The following is a 21,894-nucleotide window of genomic DNA, read 5'->3' on the forward strand; positions in this document are numbered from 1 at the left end:
TGTATGTGCAAGTGTGTGTTTAACCAAGTCCCCTTGCTCTGGGGCTGCATCTGTCAGCCACTGCCACCGTTGTGATCGTTTGAACTGGCAGCCTTTTTTTTTCTCTCATTAGCAGCAGCTTATGTAATCAGTGTCCCACAGGTATCCAGCACTTTCCCCGCCCCTGCCCGCCCGCCGCCTCCTGGAGGAGCATATGGGCGCTCTGACCTGATGAGCAGGCAGCTGGAGGTACTGAGGGTAATTAACACTGACCAGGCAGAGCCTCTCAGGCAGAGAGGGTGTGAGTGGGTCCTCAAAGATTGTGAAGGTCAGCTTTGAAAGGACTGTACATGCTCTCTCTCACTCTCTCTCTCTCTCTCTCTCTCTCACACACACACACACACACACACACACAAACACACACACACACACACACACACACACACACACACACACACAAACACAAACACAAAGAGAGTCATGCACCAGCACGACACCCTCACCAGGTGTGTGTATTAGTGACAAACCCTGATGAAAGAGCAGCCGGAGAGAGGCGGCCTCATGCCGGCTGCAGCACAACTCAACATTTTTACAGAATCTGTGCATGAGTGTGTTTGGTTGTGTGGAGATACCTACTGAGAGCCTCATAAGGCTTGTTGAGACAGTGACAATCCCCCCTCCCTCCCTCCTCCGCCTAGTGCTGTCACATTGCTTTTATTACAGTGAAATCCTCAGCGCCCTGGCTGGAAAATGCATGAATGTTTAAATTGCTCAGAGTGTCCATCGGCATTACCATCAAATGGCACATCTAAAGCAGGGAAGGCAAAGTAGACTATGGTCCCTCATTCACAATGTAATCCACTGACATTCCTCTTCAGTGCTCTTCTGCATCAGCTTGCGATGGTACAGGTTTGCCCCCCTTGTTTGTTTCACATCATTAGCCACACTTAATATACGATGTACAAATTAAAATCAAAATGGGAAAATGTCTATATGATTTAACGTAGCAATGAAGCCTCTCTTTCACAGAGGTATTATTTAAAAAAATCCCTTTAAGATTTTGTTATTGCAACTTGCTTTCTTGCTTTAGCTGCAGGAACCCTTCACACACCCATGATTTATTTGTTCTTTTGACATTATTATTGATCGAGCCCAGAGCTTGAACAATATGTGGCCTATAAGTTGTGTTATTTGCGTCATTAAGCTACATGGAGTGGAATATGCTTGATAATCATAGTTCATTAAAGATGCACTGTGTGAGACAAACTGAGAACATGTCCTCGCGCTGCAGGAGGTGCAGGAGACGCGGGCCGGCCCCAGCTCTGCCCGAGACATAAACAGCACAACACAACACAGCACAGTGCAGACAGGATGATCACATGCTAAATAAAACAGTCTCTCTTTCATCACCTTCGCTACACGTGAGCCAGTTTGTCAGCTTGTCACAAAACAACAAATTCATACCTGCGCGTTCGCTGCATCTCTTTCAACACAAATAGACTTTAAGTCTGTCATTATGTACAGTTTTATTTACAACTGAAAAACTCAGCAATGAAATCAACTTATACACATCTCTCTATCTGTTTGGTATAATGCATAAATTGTGTATGTACTATTGATTGCCATATATACATTAATGGCTTGCTCCATCAACATGACAACATTGACATAATTCTAAATGGTAGCACATTGTTTAAGTTCCGCTATGTATAAACATGTTCTGTTACACTGTACATGAATTAACAGTCCAGAAGGCAGATATTTAAATATCAATATTTACATTCATGCATCCATCTCTTCTCTCCTATAGGTACATGTTGGGGTATACTGTTAGCTAATACCTGTGCATGTTTAGATGCAAGCATGTGTTTTCCCAAATTTCCACAGTTCAGCCAATGACTATAACCGACAGCCACAGAGTGCAGCCCACTCTCAGAGCACACTCATCTGCATGCACACTCATACACACAGACAGAAAGACAGACAGAGACACGCACTCACTCTCACACAAACATGCATGCATGCCCAGACACACGCAGGTTTAATGTAAAAAAGCACAGCAGCGCAGAGTGATGCTCCAGTTCAGCTCAGTTGTGTTTTTTCCAACGGGGATATGGAGGATGCCTGTGACAGCACTGAGTCTCTCACACACACACACACACACACACACACACACACACACACACACACACACACACACACACACACACACACACACACACACACACACACACACACACACACACACGCGCACACGCGCACACGCGCACACGCACACAAACACACACACATCCCTGCCATCCTCTGTGCAACCTGATCTCTGGCTATTGGCTAAGTCTCCTGTCTCTCACCAGTCACAAGGTCAGCCCTGGGCTCATGTCCCCTGTTTCTACAGTGATGGGCAAAGCCCCTCTTGACGGATAGAAAAAAGACCCCCACAACAACAAAGATTGTCAAATCCAATCCACAAAACACAGCTGAAGGCATTTTGCTGACCCCAAGACTCAAACAACAAGAATTAACAGATGACCTGTGATAGCACATTAACTTGTTGGGTTTGCAGAAGTAACACATGAAAAAAACAGGGACTGCCATATGATGCGGCACAGAAATAATGTTTTGAGAGCACATTCACAGAGCACATCATAAAGACCCCTCGCGTTTTAGCTGAAGTCTCAGGGAAACAGAGAAAAGCATCGTCAAACACCCAGAGACAAAACAACTGATACCAAAACTCTTTGCAGAGCAAGCGCGTTTTCTGCATCAGTGTCTCGACAAACCGACAGCAGGCTCGAAGCATCGGAGCATCACAAATGAATTATATGCTTTATAAATTATTCACTTAAAAAAAACAGAGCTATCAAGAAATAAAAATGGATTCATCGAGATGTTCAAGATTTCTCGAAGTTGCGAGTAACGTACAAGACAGTTCCTTTTTTCTTTTTGAGTAGAAAAATAAATTCAAAGGTAGATAAGTAAATAAATAGAGCAAATAAATAGATGAATGACTGAAGTATATTACATTTGAGCCTAAGTCTTCAGTGGCATTTTTGGCATGGTAAAACAACCACAACATACCATGTTGATGTTGCTGCTCCTCTTTTTTTCTCTCTCTTTTTTTTTTTGTTCTTTAATATGGATTTCTTTAAATTGCATAGTCAGATGAATCCACATCTCAGAGCCAGGACCAGCAGTAACATCATGCCTCTCACAGAGCATCTGTCTCAGAAATGGAGAACCAAAGATGAACAGTGTGAGGATTGGAATATAAAAAAATGTTGCATTCTCTGTAAAAACTGCATGCACGTTATGTATCGTGTGTGTATGTGGGGGGGGTAAGGGGGCGTCCTGTTGAGCCACCCATGAGAGCGCGGGGGCTGCTGTATTGTCTGTTGTTCCGTTGCAGATGTCAACAGTGTGTCAGGTCTGGATCTGCGGCAGACTGGCAGACAGTCCCTCTCCAGCCAGCAGCCAACCAGCCTGTCAACAACACTTGCTGCTACTAAGAGCATAATGTTCAGCCTGCTGTGCCACTTTGGACACCATGGGGGCTTGTGGATCTTTCTCTCCGTCCTTTCTGCCTTCACTTTTTTTCCTCCTTCCGTCTTCTGCAGCTCCTCCCGAGCTGAATTGTGTCTTTAGTCCGGGCGACATGCCAAGCAAATAGGGACGGTATTTGAATACCTCGGGTTGAAAATAAAACCCCTGTTGCATTCTGGGTGAGAGGGGATCGCTGTATTCGGGGGGTTGAGGTGAGAGACGTACACGGTGATGTCACTTCCTGCGTCCACCGGGAGACAGTCTATACCACAGTGTTGTTCGTACCCATGGCCTTCTTGTTGCGGATGCTCATGGCGTATTCCCCGCGACTCGTCCCGTTCTCCTCTTTCCGTAGTGGTTTCCTGCGAATAAACATTTTCACAGAGTGAGAATGAGTTCCTTGCCAAGAGAGAAGTGACGCTACATTCACCCTCAGCTAAAGGCCACGTCATTAAAACAGAGTTTCTGGACTGTTAACCTTTGGGCTGATTTGATTTCTCAGGCTGCTCTGGATGGATACGCTGGTCTCAGCGATCCTTTCTAATAAGCTCAATGTTCAAAGGTCACTTTTGCAAGGAGACAGGAGGGAAGGATGCTTTGCAACACAGGGGATAAGGCAATTACCTACTCTGACTGGTAGATGCAATCTTCCTGCTAAGTAATGAGTGTGTGTGCAGCTCTCAAAACAACTTGGGAATAACATCGATACATAACCGTCTCGTGAAATTCCCTCTCAACGCAGGCTGTGCTTTAATACTCGGGTCCTTTTTGAGAGTACGTTCTGGTGCAAAATAAAGTGCCGACACATGATCCCCGTGCTGCTACTGGCCTGTGAAGAGCAGTATCATTCAATGCCGCCCTTTTCATGCACTCCTCTGTGCCTTTGTGGTTATTATATTTGTCCAGTGTACTGTGGCTTCTGCACCGACCCCCTCAGCTGCTCTCCCCTGCTCCGGCTTATGTAACTCGGAGACAGATCTGAATACAGTTAATACAGTCATTGTCCCGTTCAACACTGTACAGTGCCTTCACTGGCACAGCGGACCCTTGAGCGACATCTTAGGTCAGTGTCTCCTCTCCTAGCCGCTGAAAGCCGCGGATAGCCGGTCCAACTTTGACGAACAGTCATTCTCAGTCCAGTCCAGCACAAATCGTTTTCCTTTCTCGGACACGGTGCCGAGAGGGAATCCTTATAGGGCCAAATGAGCACATTTCCCAGACATCATGTAATCCAGTACAAACACACTGCAATAAAAACACTGTGTTAAGTTCACTCTGTTTAGTTTCTGTGGAGACTGTGTCAGAGATGTGAGGCTGTAAGTATTTTTTTAAAGAGAGCATGTAGTTTTTGAAAGAAGGAAGAACGTACACATCCTCTTATGGACGAACATTTAAATTCATAGGTTAAATAAATGCGCTGTTGCTCAATTCAATTCACCTAGGGTCACATTTATATACCATCTTTGGGCTGTACCTTTAAGACTGCATTCTCTCTGTTACAACTTAATGTTGTTTCTATTAATATCAGTATTTCCATGGTGGTGGTGTCAATCTACTAAATATTTAATCAAGCACATGGACGTTCCTATTTATTCACAATTCCTGAGCTGTCATCTCAATTTGTCAGCTGTCTTTTTCTGTTGATCCTGTTCACTTCCGCCAATCTGATTTGGCCACCCCTGTTATACAACCATCTCTCTGCTGTCAGGTTTTAAACCTGCTCCTGTCTCAGCTGTTTTCAGCTGTCATGTCAGTGCTGTGCTTCACCTCCGTGCCTCCACCTCCTGTGCTCATCAGAGCTCCTCAGAAATCGTGCTCAGTTCCACTCCATCCAGTTTTTTTTCTTTCCCAGTGGTGGAATAACTTACATCTGTTGTTCATCTAATCAGGATGTTTACCAGTTTCACCATGATGAAAAAAATGACAGGGGAGTCTGAATAATATACAATCTAGATATATTTCTAAATAGGTACGTTTTAGCCGCGCTAACCATGTGGAATGCCAATTTCAGTCTGTCAATCAGCGCAACACTTACTAAACTTACTAAAATATATTTTATTACCACTATGACATTTATTTCCATTTTACACACATTCATGGTCCCTGGAAGACAAATGCTACTGACTCTGCTTGTCTCCTGACTTGTAGCCTCACCACTATAATTCACATTTGTGGATATAAGTGAAATGTTTCAACAATGATTTAATGGATTGGTGCAGACATTAATGGTCCCCTTGGGTGAACTGATACCCCACTTTCTTTTCCTCTAGTGCAATTCTGACATTTGCAGAAGTTAATGTCTTACCAAATGTCAGATTGAGACACATTTCTGTTTTTCTTCATTCATGTCTCCATCAGGATGAACTGTGGTCACTCCTTCACTTTTCAATTAGTGCCATAATCATATCTAAATAATACATTTTATTGGCCTACATGATGACAGTTGACGTGACAATTTCTAAACAGTGAACTGTAATCATTGTTATCGCCCTCTGGTGGCTGGCTGCAGTGCTGATAAACCCTATCTCCTCCATGTTAGTGACTGGGACATGAACCAAACTAAAAAGTCAAAGTGCACATTGAATGAAATTGTCTTTCATTTTAGATAAACATCACACTGATGTTAATAGTGTTTATTTTCTATATTTGATTTTATAAAAATGGGGTTAAACATTGATTGACAGCTGAAGCTGACCGGCGATACCACGGCCCCTCCAAACAATCACTACTCTGCAGACTTGGCTCCAAATGAAGTTCAAGATTGTGGCACTCGTGTCCAGGATATTTTGTCAGGGATGGAAGTGGAGGAACAGGAGGAAGTGGGGATGCATCATCCATCTTTATAAAGGCCACAGTCTATGGCATCAAACCTGCTTAGCATCAGCATGTCAGGACTGTCATTGTGAGCATGTTTGCATGCTAATGTTATTAGCCTAGTAGCATGGTAGCATGGGCGAGCATGGAGCATTGCTGAGATAATACAAATAAAAAGTGAAAAATAATATGAAATCTTCAATTCTAATTAAAGATGAACTGTGTGCACTGAGCTTTCTTGTATTGCAATAGTCTCAGATTGATTTAATGCCTAATATTTTGTGTTGTTGTGTTGATGTATTAATAAGATGTTGACCAGTAACTATTGCCTAAAATAGATGACACTGCACTGCAGACAAAGTTGCAAACAAACTGTGAGGCTGTGACTAAGACTTCCTCCGGGACAGTCAGCTGTGAGGGGTCGTGTGGCTCAGGACACCGGGGACACATGCTGCAGGACAGATGCAGCTTGCCGTGTCCCGGTGGGACCTGGGGAAAGCCTGAGAAAGGAAACTGTCCAGCTGCGGGGTGGAAACACATTCTGCTGTGGGGGGCGATGATTGGATGATGTAGCTGCAGCTCGGGGAGCTGGGATATACCAAAGTTTTCTCTGTGGGACAGATGATACTGTTTATAGCCAGTGTGGGAATTCTTCTACTCAGAACAGTGAGTCAGTGCAGTCGATATTCATTTAACGTTACGCAACGTCCCTGCACTCACTAATATTTTAATTTTGAATATTTTTTGACAGGTTGGTATTTCATGTCATGCTGTAAAGTCAAGTCTGACACTGGGGATCTACATCCTGAAGGTGCTTCAGCCCTGTTTATTTCTCCCAGGATGTAATCTCCACTCACACTGCCCATGTCGCTTGGGGCCACCATACAGGGCAGAGCACTGGGGCCTCAAACCAACCTCTACCCAGACGTTCAATAATAGATGCCATGCTGTTGACACATGGCAGGTGGCAACACAAGACTTCACAGGTTGGATGAATATTTCATATCGAAGCTGTGCAATCACAGCACACTCTCCTGTTTGAAGTTTGGGGAATGGATCACGTCGAAATTGGGACATGTGTTGAGCTGTTTACAGTTACTCCAGCCATCTGGAAATTAGAGTAACATGTCATGGTTGAAAGAATAAGTATTAGAAAACAGACTGTAGAAAGCTGTCTGCAGTTTTGATGTGTGCTGGTATAGTCATTTTGAAAATGCAACAGAGGGGATTAATAATGTATCAGTAAACATTGGATTTTAAAGCATTTTGTTCCTTTTATTGTATCTGCGGTTGGAGTGTTTTGGATGTGGAGTATCACCTTTGGACAGGACCAGCTGTGATGTGTTATCCGTCTTTGGACGAGCCTCCCAGAGTGGGAAGTGATTGGGAAAAGCGACGAGCTTCATTAGTCAGTTGGGTTGAGTTTTGTTTGTTTTGGCTCCTTGCGTGGCTGACAGCCCGGACTGCAGCATCATGTCTCTTGCTTCGGATGGCACAGCAACACTGAAACCCAGCATGTGTCTGAATCCTCTTCTCTATGCTTGCACACACCAGCCTCCCTGAGTGCTGTGGACTCTGAATAGAATCGTATGGAAGTGTTTCTTTCTTCTCTCCAGCCCTCTTTGCTTCTGACAGATGACTGGCAGACAGAGATTACAAAAAATAACAAAAGGCCAGGAGGGCTGGGACCTGCAGGGCTCGCTGCTCTGCTGTCTGTGCCGCTCGGGCCTTGGCCCTCGGCCAGCTGATTTTCATTGGGAAAGCCCGGAGCACTGAGGGGCTGGAGGGCTATATATAACTGGCTGTGTTTTTCTCACTGACAAATCCTCTCTCACATTGTTATTGACTTAGATGCTCAGTTACTGCCATTGCTTGCTTTGCTAGACAACATTTTATCCATCCTTCTCTCTGTGTTGTTTCCTCTCCCCTCCTCTCAATGGACGGTTACAGAATCCATGACAAATGTTTGAAAGAACCACATTTTTTTCCTGGATTTCCTGGCTGGTGACTAATGAATGTGTAATAAGGCTAGTCTGGCTGGACCTGTGTATTTCTCCCCCTGCTTGGCGTGGCACAAAGTCTGCAGTCTAGAGCCCACAGAGCTTCAGGACACGACCTGCTTGCATGTATAAAAGATGTGGCCTGTGACTGAATGACTGCGCAAATTAATTCATAAATAATGACTTGGGTTTGGGGCTAGAGCCCGTATTGCAACAACACTTTCCTACCACTGCTGCATTAAAAAAGGTGCCCCTTGGCTACACAGGGGGCTGGAGAATTGCCATAATGAATTCCTGAGCCAACTACCCATTACTTCCACTGCCTGACTTTGCCTATTTGTTGTTTAAAGAAAGGAGAGATAGAGTTCTGCTGAGGGAAGCCATATCTGGGATTGGGGCCTAATATAGTCCCATAAATATAATAAGGTAGGACACAAAATCTATTTAAACATGCATTAATAAAACATAAAAGTCGCTCCCTAATTTAGCACACACCTCTGTGGCTGCTCTCACATGAGTGTGTGAAAGTCTGTGTTTATGCCATGTTTTATAGAGTGTGTAAATATGCCACAATGATGTATGTATGTATGTTAAGATGCTGTGTGTATATGGATGGGTGCACACAAGTATCCTCTGCATGTTTCTGTGTACATGTGCAGGGCTTTGCACGATGTGGATGTGTGTGCATGTGTGTGTGTGTTTGTTAAATGTCTGGGAACATTAACGTGGATGTCAGAGTGCATGTGTGACACGGAGCTGCCTGAATGTCACACAGAGAATTGGGTCTGGTTTGTGCTGCAGGCAAAACCTCACGCAGCCTTTTCTCTAATAAGCCAAATGGGAGAAACATTTCCTGCTGCAACGGCAGCGTCTTGGGATTCCTCTGCTCACCTCGTGCTTTCATGCTCCTGAATCCAGCAGCATTTCTATGAAGCTTCATACACTTATTAGACAGAAATATTTTTTTTGAAACACAGTAATTTTACCTCAGGTGGTCATGCACCATAAATTAATTTAGGATACAGGCGGTTTCTGCTGGACTCACTGTAGTGGATCTTTCTCAGTGACATTTACAACCCATTCCATTACCTAACCTCTGACCTGAGTGTGACCCAGCAGGGTGATGACAGGGTCACTGAGTCCCCTGCACCGCTCTAACACGAGACCACGAGAAATACTACAGTCTCCCATGGGTCACATTACACATGATATGTTGCGAAGCCCATTGAGTAGTTCCCATTTCAATTTGTCATCGTTCGATATATTTCGGAGTGAGATTTGACTGAAATACAACAAGAAAGGAAAGCAATGACATCCAACCTCTTGATGGCCTTGTAGCAGATGATGATGGCTGAGAGGAGGAACACCACTGAGGCACAGCCCACCGTTCCAAGCACTACAATGTCCATCTCCATCCACCAGGGCCTCAACAAGGGCACCATGGGCTCTGGCACTTAGAATGAGAGAGAAGAGGGGAAGAGAGGAGAGAGAAAGCTGAGAATTAATTTAATGTATTTAAAACAAAATTCCACACTTACTGTGCTTTCAATGCACACAACACTGACTTTAACCATGTTGTTATATATCCTGAGTGATTGCATTATACAACACAATAACACAGCAGCATTGAAGTGATTCTCTGAGTTGGGAAGAAGCCGTGTCCTTGCCTGTTCTGTGGGTCTTAGGTTCAATGTCAAAGATATACAACCTGACACTATGAATCATTTAAGGTCCCGTCAGCTTCCTTTACACCAGCACTGTTGTTGACACCAATTTGTTGCAGGAACCTCCTGCTCTTCCCACATTAGATCCGTGGACTGAGGCCACTCACCAGGAACGTTGTATAATATTATGTGCATCAGCAACTTTGAATCTGTAATGCAGAAACTTGCCTCCTCTCTTTCTGCAGTGTTTGATGCTCTCCCACATCTATAAATCAGTTTAGTCATGTGCACATCAATCTATCGGGCCACGAATGCCAATTTGTTCCAGCTTCATGCTCCTGAGAAAATACACCGTTCTGTATATGTGAAACTCCTAACTCCTGCATGTATAGTGTTATTTTGTTATGAATGAAAGAAAGGGTTTACACCATGGCAACAAATACTCCTCAGTAATGCCGTGGACTATTTTCCAGCACAGCACATTTCTCCACAGAGCGAATAACAAGGTGCTGCTCTTCCCAGTACGGCACACCACATCATAAGTCACTATGAATTTAAAAGCGCCTCTCAGCCAAACTTCCATTTTAATCCTGCATTTTGTCAACGGCTGTAGGATTTAATTCAGTCAGTGGTACGGATCTACTCTATTGTGATGGAGCACACTCCTTTGAAAGGACTTTGGAAACCATTTTTAGCACACAGACGCTTACTTGCAGCGCCAATTTCTCCATTATTTTCCCAAGACTTTTAGCACATAGATAAGATCGCAGCCATTGTCCCAGTTTTTGAGCCATGCATATTCATTGCATTTTAAAGACTTCAGTTTAAAGCAAAATTTCTGCTCTAACCACTCCGCAAATTGGGCTACTGTGGGAGTATCTAGATAATTATGTGCCTGTATAGATTAAATTGAAAACGGGTGGGAAAAAAATTCCCTTTTAAGTGAATTATTCATGGCGTCTGCACACTGCAAACATTTCTGTGTAAAGTTAAAAAGGAATGGAAATTGGCCTGCTTATCATACTTATCGTGACACGCTGCTTGTTGTGGAGGCACCAGATCCTTGTGGATGCAGAGCTCCACTCGTGCATTGACGGTAAGTGGGCATCCAACCCCCCCCCTCCACACTCACACCTTAGTTTACAGTCAGATGGTCCTGGCAGCATTCATGCAGTGACCTTGACAACAATCACAGATGGGTCTATAACTCGATTCATTGGTAGCTCACATGGTGAGTCAGGGGGAGAAAAAAGGGAGGTCCATCTAAACTGACCAGACAGAGAAAGAAAAAAATCATTGGACCTGATTGATTAAAACCTTTACAGTGCTGTCTGTTGAGACTTTGATGATGAAGTGCTCCTCCCTATTCATAACACTAAGGGCTCGGGTTGAGTGATTCTAAAGAGTCACAGTAATAGCTCAGAATGGCTGCATCATCAGCAACGCCTGTCCCATATTTCAGCGCACTGTTCATTAAGGTGCTTGAGACGCCATACAAATCATCTCAACTTTCAGCGAGCGCGCCCAATGAAATATGCTCACCTATCTGTCAGTGGATTTACCGTTTCAGAGTGGAGGGGAAGAGACTGCTGCAACAGGCCATGGATCTACACAGATATACTGTATGTGATTTGTACACAAGGACTACCATACACAACACAGACATACACACACCCTTATTGCCGGCAGCTCAACTTCAAAAACGAAGCTGGAACTACTGGGCTGCTTCATTAGCCCCTTATCTCTATCAAATTAGAGCTAATTTAATTAACTCATCTGTGTTTTAATCAGGGGTCCTCCGGGGGAAACCCTACCACTGAGCCACTGAGCTTGGCAGCCCAGCAGGCATGGATTTCACAGGCAGCTGGGTACTCCCCAAGGTCAGACCCGGAATAAATTAGTCCTGTGTTCAGCTGTCAACATCCTGCTGGCTCTATCACACACAGAAAACTAAGGCCCATGCATGGGCACTCACACATCAACTCTCAGGGGAGGGATTGAAGGCAAATTTTTCCCCTTTTGCATAAAAGGAAAAACAGTTTCTTCAGACTATTGCTTGACACGTGGCTGTAGGAGTGAGATCCAACTGTGGGGTGAGAGTGGAAAGGGTGAGGCAGACAGACTCGGACGGAGACAGGTGTGAAAACCTGGGTGTCTTACCTGATGTGCCCAGTAGCCGCGGGGGAGGCGGGGGAGGTGGCGGTGGAGGCAGGGGAGGGTATCTTCTACAGTGGCATGCCAGCTGGCACTGTTCACTAACTTTCTCCGCCACAGTCCGTGAGCATGACCTCTGGAGTTCTCCCTTATAGCGAGGGAGAGTGGAAGAGAAAGAGAGAGACATTGAAATGGCTGAGGCCCTGTCCTTCAGTGCATTACTCAGAAGTGCCATCAGCACAACACTGTGCAGCACAAATGGAGACTCTTGAACAGCTCAGCAGCCTCTCATTTGGCAGCACTGTGGACATCCTCTCAGCATTCTCTTCGTATCGCAGCTCCAGTGTTTGTTGTCACTGGGGCTGCTGGTGTATGTAGTACATGCACAATAGTAGCACGTCTATGGCTGCATCAACCCGCTCCCTGGAAGAAACCACCCACCAGCAGAGTGGGCAGCAGGCTGCCCCTAGGAGTGTGCGTGGGCGGACTTGGAAACTCAAGCAGATCACATTACACATGAACCCTGGCAACACTGTGTGCGTGTGAACAACAGCTCACCACTATCTGTAGGCAGCAGCAGCACAGGGCAGAGGTTAGAATACTCATCACTAACATATGCCTGCCTGCTGCAGGGATCCTGGTGGGATAACTGAATATTGTTATCATAAAAACACAGTTGGCTACTCCATGTTCCCACCACAAAGAGAGATGAGTGTCTGTGTGTGGATGAGAGTGCACTTAGATGTAATTCTCATGCCTTAGTGGAAACTCTGCACATGCATGGCTGACTGAGGATTTAAACACACATGTGTGCCATGGACTGGCGACCCCCACATACAGTGTATGCACACATGCAAAGGATTATATTATAACTGCAGCTTAATGTGTGAATATAAGTTTTTTTTTAAACAGTCAGAACCACAGTTTTAACCTCAGTAAATCAAACTCCAGCTACATTAGTGCGACCTCTCCTCATGCGTAAAGTGACAAGTGGCGCGCCCTAAGCCATGATCCTTACCTGGCATGACAGTAAAAACAGTGAGAGGAGGCAGTGACCGAAGAATAAAGGCCAACAACTTAAAGTGAATGGCATTAGATCTTGGACCAGCATTCCTCTTTTGTCGAAGATACTAGGCAGCGTTTCCAACAGATGAATGCAGCACACATAGGCTGGAAGTGTGTGGGAAATAACCATCCACCCTGTCCACTTCAGCGGAGAGATCTGTGACAGGCGTCCCCAGAAGTAGTTTATAATGCCACAATCATTTTCCTCTTGAAATCCCGTTGTCGGTAGCATAGGACAGGCGAGCCGGTGGAGTGAGTGAAGCAAATTTTCGACCATTCACATCTCGAAAGTAGTTTTTCTCTTTTTTCTTTCTTTCCTTCTTTCTTTCTTTCTCTGGCACTCAGATGGCGACCTGGATCATGCCGGTGCTCCGCGCAATGTGAGGGCGGTGGATGGCCCGTACCTTACATCCCTCCTCGGCTCCGAGCATGAGTGCAAATGGGCCACTTAAGCCATCGAAGTTGAAGGAGAGAGGAGGGAAAAAAACCATGGGAAGAGAGATAGAGCAAGAGGGAGAGAGAGCGAGAGGGAGAGCGAGAGGGAGAGAGAGAGAGAGAAAGAGCGAGAGAGAGAGGGAGGGAGAGAGAGAAAGAAGAGATCCTCAGGAATATGGTGTGGCAGGATTCCTCACATCTCCCCCTCAACTTATCTGGGCTGAGCGGTGGATGTGCACGGGCGCGTCCGGAGCGCAGAGGCAGAGCCGCGGGTTCACAAACTGATGCCTCCCGCTCTGTGTGCCAATAACGCAGCGGGCTGTGTCAGACGGGAGCGTCAGCATCACCACCGCCGCGCACTGGATGCTGCGCGCACATCGGCTCATCCTGACAGCGCGCAGTGCTCCTACAAATTCACCCTCCGCTCCTCAAAAAGTAACTCCCCCCCCTTCATCCTCCCAAAAAGAGGGAGCGAGGTGGTAGAGGATGGAGGCTTATGGGGGGGAGCTCATGGTCAATACGAGGGGCGTTTGTATCAGTTGGCTTATTTTTGTTTTGCTTGTTTGTTTGTGTGGTTTTTTTTTATTTTACCATAGTGGTCCATGCAGGAGAGTATAGCCCACAATTTTGCGTGGAGGAGGCGAGTGCGTAAGGATGACGCGTCAAGTGGAGGGAGAGAGAAGAGGGAGAGAGAGAGAGAATGAGTGCAAGACGCCTACCGACTGAAAACATTGGCATGCCCATGTTTGATTTCCCTGCTAGAACACTCTGTGGTCCAATGTCCCCAAGTAGGCTGATGGAATAAACACCACTGATGTAACCTGGCATCCACTGCTTATATAGTGCTCAACAACAAAGACATTTATAAGATATTCATGAGACATTTATTTTTTAAAACTCAACTTTTACTTTATTTTTGTCACTTGCTGTGTAGCCTATATCGCCATGCTGATATAGTTTATGTGAGGAGAGGCTGTGTAGGCCAGAGGGTAAAGAGTGCGACTGCGATGGGTAGTTTTTTAAGAGCAGAGTTGCATAATGTTGTTGGTGGCCCTCACTCGGCACAGTTATGAAATTACCCCACAGCTCACAGCCATGGTACTAGAGAGCCAACGTGACAGGCACAGTTTACTGGGGTTTACTAAAACACTGTCAGAGGGAATCAGACCTCATCTTATAGTGTCAATGATAAGTACTGAGTACAATATTTGTATATTCTTGTAATATTTGCATTTGTATCTGTTATTTGACGTCACCACATTTATAAAAATCCCACCTACTATAGTCTTAGTGCTGAATTAATGGATCACAGTTTTGTTTTATGAATGTTTTTAGTCAAACATTTACATGTAAATCACATTTAACTAAGTTAGAGTTATTTTAAACAATGTTTCTCTATGTTAGAGTTATTATTCCTTTTTCTTTTTTCAAACAACCATAAAAGAAAAGTCTGAAGTCTACCAACAAGGCTCACATCTGGCCAGACAAGCCAAAAACAATATGAAAAGACAAAAACCCAAGATACTACTAAACAAAACAAAACACAAATAAAAACATTATCAACCTCTTAATTCTACAGAATAACATTACATACCTGATCCAAATACACATTTTGCAAGAACAAGTGGCTTTAATCTCTCATATCTATCGTTCGGGCAAGGAATGGGCCCCAGACTCCATCAAAAAGACCTTCTCTTCCAGCCACTCTATAAGTCACCTGATCATAGCTTATCATTCTACCCAGTCCTTAAAAGTGGATAAAGACCTCCAGTGGTGTAGGGCTATCCTACACCCTGTTAACAAAGCTAAGCGGCACCATATCTCTGACATTTTAACATTTCAGTATAGTCTCGTATAATCCCAGAGACGTATTGTAGGAATTTTCATTAAATATATTCCAAACAATTTATTTAGGAAGGAATTGTTTCATCCTGCATAGATCACAGCTTTAAAGCTGGAACAACTAAGTGATTTTTTTTCTATTTACGACTGACAATCTAATTTCACAATAAGACAAATAAACGGTCCAAAGCTCCAGCCTGTCAATTGTGAGGATCTGCTTCTTTTCACTACATCAGATTTGATTGGGTCTTGTACTGTTTATTGGACAAACAGGACATTTAGAGACATTGACTTGAGCTTTAGAACATTTTGATTATCCATTTGGACTGTTTCTGCCATTTCACAGTCCAAATGTATAAAAATCAATCTGCAGTTTAAACAGGATTCGAAACATATCTCCCTCTGTATCGTGGAAGTCTTTCTCTGACACTGTAGACGGTCTTGTTGCAGGGTATCATGCTTTAAACCTGAGAAGTTTCTCCTCTTCTCTCCTTTCTGCTCAGCCTGTACATCTTTATTCATCGCTTATTCATATTTCACAAACCCCACAATCATATGTCAGCCTGTTTTGTCCTCTGCTCCAAATCTTGCTCGAGAGGTGAGAGCCAATTGTGTCACTGCCTGCTTATTCCAAATAACACAAATAACATCTCGGCCAACTATTCAAACAACTTTGGATTAAGATCAATGGATTCTGCATCGAGCCCCACAGCCTTTTCCTTGCTGCCGAGCATTTATCACATCTCTTGCCTATCAAAAAGCTCTTCACAGACAGTCATGGGGTGAGCTCATGCACACAAGAGCCATGGATGACTTTTCGAGTGGAAAATCCAAAGCTGCTGTTAAACTGCATTTGCACATATACAGTAAAATGCAGAGTTTTTGAAGTAAACAAGTCTAGGTTTTTGGCGTATATATACTGTGCCCAGTGGCTGAGCTCGTCCATCCTCTCCTATACAGTCTGTCCCAGTATTGATTATCTGACAAGAGGAAAGCACTACATCCTCCAGGTTACTTCCTGCTGCCTCACCTCATTCCAACAAGCAGCAGTCTGCCACAACATACATCACGGCCCCTTTTAAAGTCAGATAAGAAAAGCTCTTAATAAAATTACTGAGGTCTTTCAGTGTGATTATTCTTGCAGAGAATGATCAACAGTGTCTTTATAAGCCACCAAGAGCCAAAACATATCACTGGCATCAACAGAAAGAGATTTTAAAAGCTCACGTCAAGCATGGAGTATTAATGTTCTTAGAAAATAACTGAGCTGCTATCTTCATCTGTTCATCTCCTTTATTGAAACAGGCCAGTCGGGTTTATCACTGTGGAGGTAGATTGCCATCTAGTGGAAATGTCTGGCAACACATGACATTAAGTTGTTCCATGTAAATGTATCACAGATTAATGGCACATAAAATAATAAGCACAAGTTCGGGTTTACTCCTATAATAAAATGTCTATATTGTCCTTCGATTCAACCAGATCCAGATAAGACAGTGTTCTCGCTGTTCGGGGTGAAGATGATCCATTGCACCTATTTGCTGGGAGAGTTCTGCGGAGGTTTTTCCATCACTTTTACACTACATGGCCACTTTATGTGATACACCCACACAGTCTAATACAATCCAACACAACCGTTCTGCCATAAAGTCTGCTGAGGTCAGCCCTTTTAGAGGTTGTTGTCGAGATTGTATGTGTAGTAGGTGGTGTTGTACTGGACTGTTGAATTTAGAGGTGTTTCTAATGTTCTGCCTCCTTCTGTATTTTAATAAAAATTAAGCTTTAAATATGATTCAAGTAATCAACATATTGTTGAATTTACATATATCTGACAATAAAATCGGAACATTACAACTTCAGAAAGGTAGAATTAATAGCAGAGTTGCTCTACTGAATTGCAATAGATTGTATAGGTGTACATGCACAAACTGACCACTGAGTGTGTATTTATCACCACAACAACTTTTCACAAAGCCAGAAGACGAGGGATTAATTAGCGCTGCTGTGCCCTCAAAATCTCCAACAGCAGCGTTGTTGAGTAGAGGTTCGTTTTTGAGGTGTCACTTCAACGCCCTCCTTTTCCTAGAAATCTTTAGATGTGTGTAATGCTACACACATAAAATCTTAAACCACCCCCTGATATTTCCCCATTTATTTCTTTGTTCCATTTCACTTTGCCCTAGAGAGCTGTTATCTTTATGGATCGGTGCACTGTATATGGCTTTTATCTAATTTTGATGTATGGTTATAGCTCTCCATATTTTTTATTTCCCTTGCTCTGGTTTATCTTCCGTGTATCTTCATCTGGTCTGTCTCTTGTGCTGCTGTAATACTGACTGTCCCCACCCTGGAGCATCAATACACTGATATCTTATCTTGTTGCGGCTATTTTTGAGCAAAGAACTGATGCAGGGGACAGAAAAAGTGCCCATAGTTACAATAGAAAGTTCCACTAATGGATGTATCATGGAGAGCTTCTGCTGAAGAGACAGCCCAGACAGAGTCAGATTTCTGTTACACTACAGAGCCCCACTGGGCCTCTGCTAAATAGATTTCTGCTACAGTATCCAAACACAGGGAGGAATGATAGTCCAGTACTTTGTAACATCACCAGACACCCAAACACTTCCTGGCTGCAACCTTTTTTCAAATGGAGTCTGTGGACTCATGTGGAGTACATATCCACGTTTTTATGAGTAGCAGCTCATTATTTTTAGACAGCAGACAAAATCTTCTCAAATGTTTCGTCACAAGCTGTAAATCAAATTGACCTAGAGTAGTAAAAAAAAACCGCAAACCTGATTAAAGATTTGTTTTAAATTTAAGAAAAAACACATTTAAATACATATCCATACCAAAAATAAATATTAATATCAATATGGCCACATGCATAAAAACAGTGTTGCATCAAATGTTCAGGAGTTTAGCTATACTGAGCTATATTCAGAGTTGTTTTATTTTGTGTACAATCAATTAAAACTATTGGGTGTTCATTACTTTGGAAAGAGCCCTTTATATCTACATCGAGAGCTGATCCTCAAACACGGAGGCAGCTACGTTGCACCGTCATGTTTCTACAATAGCTCAAAACAGACAATCCAAACACCAACTCTGAATATGAATGTTTTTATGTTACCTTAACGCCACCATAGGTTCTTCTACATGCGCGGGGGTAAACGAGTGAGGGAGGAAGTATTCAGTTGGCTCCAATCTGGGACGTCAACACTAGATGCCGCTAAGTCCTACACACTGTCACTTTAAATGTATATCTTTGGTGCACAACAGCTACAGAAGGAAGTGAATGTGTTTGTTGGTATACAAGATTGAACGTGTAGGACGATTCGCATGACGCACCTCAAAATAGATTACAGTGCATTGGTAAATTGATAAATTTGTGAAAATCAAGTTCCGCAGCTCAGTTCAACCCACCATATAGCTAAAATGCAAACGTCCCGTGCATCCACCTGTTCTGGCACAAGGACAGCCATGCACTGTGGGATTTACGGACGCCTTTATGTGCTTCCTCTTTCTCCCTCCTCTCATTCTCCCTCACTTCAAAAGCTCAGGAGTAGGGGTGACAGGCCAGGGGAGGGAGAGCCCCATTGTTAATTGGCCTTTTCAGCCGAACAGAGAGGTGAAGGGAAGAAGAAGAGAGCGGGACAATGGGGTCCCTTTCGCCTCTCCAGGACAAGAGTGATGCACTGCCTTAAAAGATAGAGCAGCCAGAGCACACACACACATATATAGACCTGCAGGGCTCTCCTCAGACAACCCCAAATGGACTGAATGAGGCAATCAATCATGGAGGCTGCACTTCACTACAGATAAATGGCCTGTAGCCTTGATATAGACTGCAGACTCTTTCTTTTTTTTAAGAAAGTTCAGTGTCCTGGTGCAGGAGGGATCCATGGTGCACGTTATATGCTTTGAGGACAAGTGTTGCTCTCCAGACAAACAGCTTCCTCACGTCTCATTCCATTGCTGATGGGCTTCAATGGAAGGATAGGTACTCTCCATTTTTTTATCCCCTCACTTCAATAAGGGGATGAAGCTCAATTAGCATTTCACAACTCCCCTCTTCCTCCTCCTCCATTGCAACCTTCCCTGCAGAGCCCATGCTTTCTCTTTGGGGATTGTCCTGTTTTGGACCCTTGTTGCCGTTGGCAGGGTGACAGTATTCGAGTGTGCAAACTTGTGCCATTGTCCGCGGGCCAGAGGGAGCCATGGAGACCCCCATAATATGACACAGGAAAATGTTTGCTGATGGCAATTCTATGGGCTTTGTCCGACTCTTTCTCCTTCATGACGACTCGATTTAAGTCTCTAAATGTTTGACTACAAATGCAGGAGTGCTATCCAGCTCCTTCCCCTTTGTCCCGCGAGGTTTGAATGAGTAATTCAGCCTTTGTGTCGCTCGATTGAGGGGGCAAACAGAAAGACAAGATTCTTGAGCGTTCAAGCCCCCTTTCCATGGTTATGCACTCTTTAGATCCCCCCCCACCCACCCTCGCTAAGTCCTTCAGCTGACATCACTCTCTGTGTTACTCTATCTATGTTCAAATCTGTACTTTTTAAAAAGCTTGAGAGTAGAGTTGGAATTTACGCATTTCCCTGCAGAGTTACTCATTTTTTATTCATGCGCACTCCGGGTTTAAGAGATGCTTGGCTCAACGCGCAGAAATCACCGTGCAGGAGAAATATCGCATCCCCTCAGCGGCTTCTTCTTCTTCTTTTTTTTTTTACAGATCTCCATGACAACAATTTGCAATGGTGAAGAATTCGATACCAGGGCGCTTGGAGGCTGATTGGGGTGCATTGTGAGGGGCCTGGGGTCGCTGATTGGTTCAAGGAAAGCACCATAACTACAAGGAGTTTATATTCATTCAACTTGTTGAAGTGCTCCAACTGCAGTGTGGAGAACAGTCTGCGCCTGGACTGCGCCTTCGAGGCTGGATTCATCCACAAGTGGTGCGTTAAGATTCATCCACAAGTGGTGCGTAAATTGCATCACGTTCAATTTAGGTTTTGCTAAATTCCTAACTTGAATCCTTTTTAAAAAAATATAAATTTTCTGTTTAGATGCTGATGGTGAACTACAAGCTCTAACATGGACTGATTTGGAGTCAACATGGCAAACGCAGACAGCGAGGTCAAAACGCTGCTTAATTTTGTAAATTTGGCATCGAGTGACATCAAGGCAGCGCTGGACAAGTCAGCTCCGTGCAGACGATCCGTGGACCACAGGAAATATCTGCAGAAGCAGCTGAAGCGCTTTTCTCAGAGGTACTCCAGGGTGCCAAGGTGCCACACGCACAGGCCTGCGGAATATGCGTGCGGCAGACCGGCTGCGGGGACTGAGCACCAAAGCGTAAAGGGCGCAGAAAAGGCCAGCTCAGATGCGCAGGACGTGGAGAATGCTGGGAGCGCGGTGCAGGTGCCCATGAGGAAACGCCAGCTCCCGGCCTCGTTTTGGGAGGAACCCAAGTTGAGTCCAGCTAAGAAGGAGCGTTCATTGAAAAGAGGCTCTGCAGGTGCGTCTGAGGGCGGTGACAACGAGAAGCGGAAGAGGAGTTGTGGTGAGGACACAAATAAGGCCGCGCTGCCTGCGTCCGGCCGGCGCAGCTCTGCGGACAAAGAGCCGCTCAAACTGGACCTGAGCTCTCACCACTGCGTGAGCGTGTGCGGCTGCTGCCCCTTCCAGTACCACGGACACCAGGTCCTCCACAGTCACATCGTGGTCCCCCACCCGCCCCTGGGACTGTGGAGCAAGGCAGCAGGGACTGAGACACCAGAGCATCCTTATGGACAGAAGCTTCACACACATGTTGTGGTCAAACCCATACCCACCAAACCCACCGTCCAGTCTCCCATCTTCAGTGTGTTTGGATTCATTTAAATCTTCTACTAATGAACCCACACACAGACAAATGTAAATATGAGTACTTATTGTCACTGTGTGCTTCACACATCCACTTCCTCTTTCAGCATTTGATCAGGAGATTCTTTCCTCAAGCACTTATTGGATTTCTTCATTTATTTTTGTTGCTAAAATCTAAAGGACTAATTGCACTTCTCTGCAGAATAAGTTAATCAGCTTCACTTTCTCATGCCAGTCTGACGCCAGCAAGTATCTGAAAATTGACAGTAAGTTAAACAAAGGTTTCTACTTTTAGGTTTCTACAGATGCTGACTGTTCTTTTTAAAGGTAGGAAGAAGCCATGCAAATGAATGAACGCATCCTGTTTTAGTTTCCTCTTTCAACTTTGAGAATAGAATGTGGGACGTAGATTGCTTTTTTTGTTTGTCAAAGTCGTGTCTGATATAGGCACATTTGAAACCGTGACTTTTATTTTTAAATAAATGATTCAACTTCCCCTGAAGAAACCCCTTGGGCATCAGAT

General features: G+C 44.3%; 2 protein-coding genes across 3 annotated transcripts; one reads left to right on the top strand and one right to left on the bottom strand.

Annotated features, from left to right (window-relative positions):
- Positions 1-1,488: 1,488 nt before the first annotated feature.
- prima1 (proline rich membrane anchor 1) lies at positions 1,489-19,977 on the bottom strand. Its single transcript, XM_020084772.2, has 4 exons — positions 13,170-19,977; positions 12,158-12,299; positions 9,654-9,786; positions 1,489-3,881 (listed from the first exon to the last, which is right to left on the bottom strand). The coding sequence occupies exons 1-4, from the start codon at positions 13,491-13,493 to the stop codon at positions 3,782-3,784; spliced, it is 699 nt and encodes a 232-aa protein (XP_019940331.1). The 5' UTR covers positions 13,494-19,977; the 3' UTR covers positions 1,489-3,781.
- A 37-nt stretch (positions 19,978-20,014) lies between these two features.
- Positions 20,015-21,894, top strand: LOC109627939 (protein FAM181A). 2 transcript variants are annotated; one of them, XM_020084771.2, is made up of 2 exons: positions 20,015-20,486; positions 20,573-21,894. In XM_020084771.2, the coding sequence occupies exon 2, from the start codon at positions 20,622-20,624 to the stop codon at positions 21,387-21,389; it is 768 nt and encodes a 255-aa protein (XP_019940330.2). In that variant the 5' UTR covers positions 20,015-20,486; positions 20,573-20,621; the 3' UTR covers positions 21,390-21,894. The 2 variants fall into 2 exon arrangements, with proteins under 2 accessions (XP_019940330.2, XP_019940329.2); XM_020084770.2 differs by having other exon boundaries at positions 20,015-20,461.

The sequence above is a fragment of the Paralichthys olivaceus genome, chromosome 12 (assembly GCF_024713975.1).
Source record: "Paralichthys olivaceus isolate ysfri-2021 chromosome 12, ASM2471397v2, whole genome shotgun sequence".
NCBI lineage: Eukaryota > Metazoa > Chordata > Actinopteri > Pleuronectiformes > Paralichthyidae > Paralichthys > Paralichthys olivaceus.

What these genes read in the sequence shown, in the direction of transcription:
- LOC109627939 (XM_020084771.2), top strand. Translation starts at nt 20,622, where the DNA reads ATGGCAAACGCAGACAGCGAGGTCAAAACGCTGCTTAATTTTGTAAAT.
- prima1 (XM_020084772.2), bottom strand. Translation starts at nt 13,493, where the DNA reads ATGGTCGAAAATTTGCTTCACTCACTCCACCGGCTCGCCTGTCCTATG. An exon ending in TGTTTTTACTGTCATGCCAG is followed by an intron (nt 12,300 to 13,169) that starts GTAAGGATCATG and finishes CCTCGCTATAAG; the next exon opens with GGAGAACTCCAGAGGTCATG. An exon ending in GCGGCTACTGGGCACATCAG is followed by an intron (nt 9,787 to 12,157) that starts GTAAGACACCCA and finishes TCTCATTCTAAG; the next exon opens with TGCCAGAGCCCATGGTGCCC.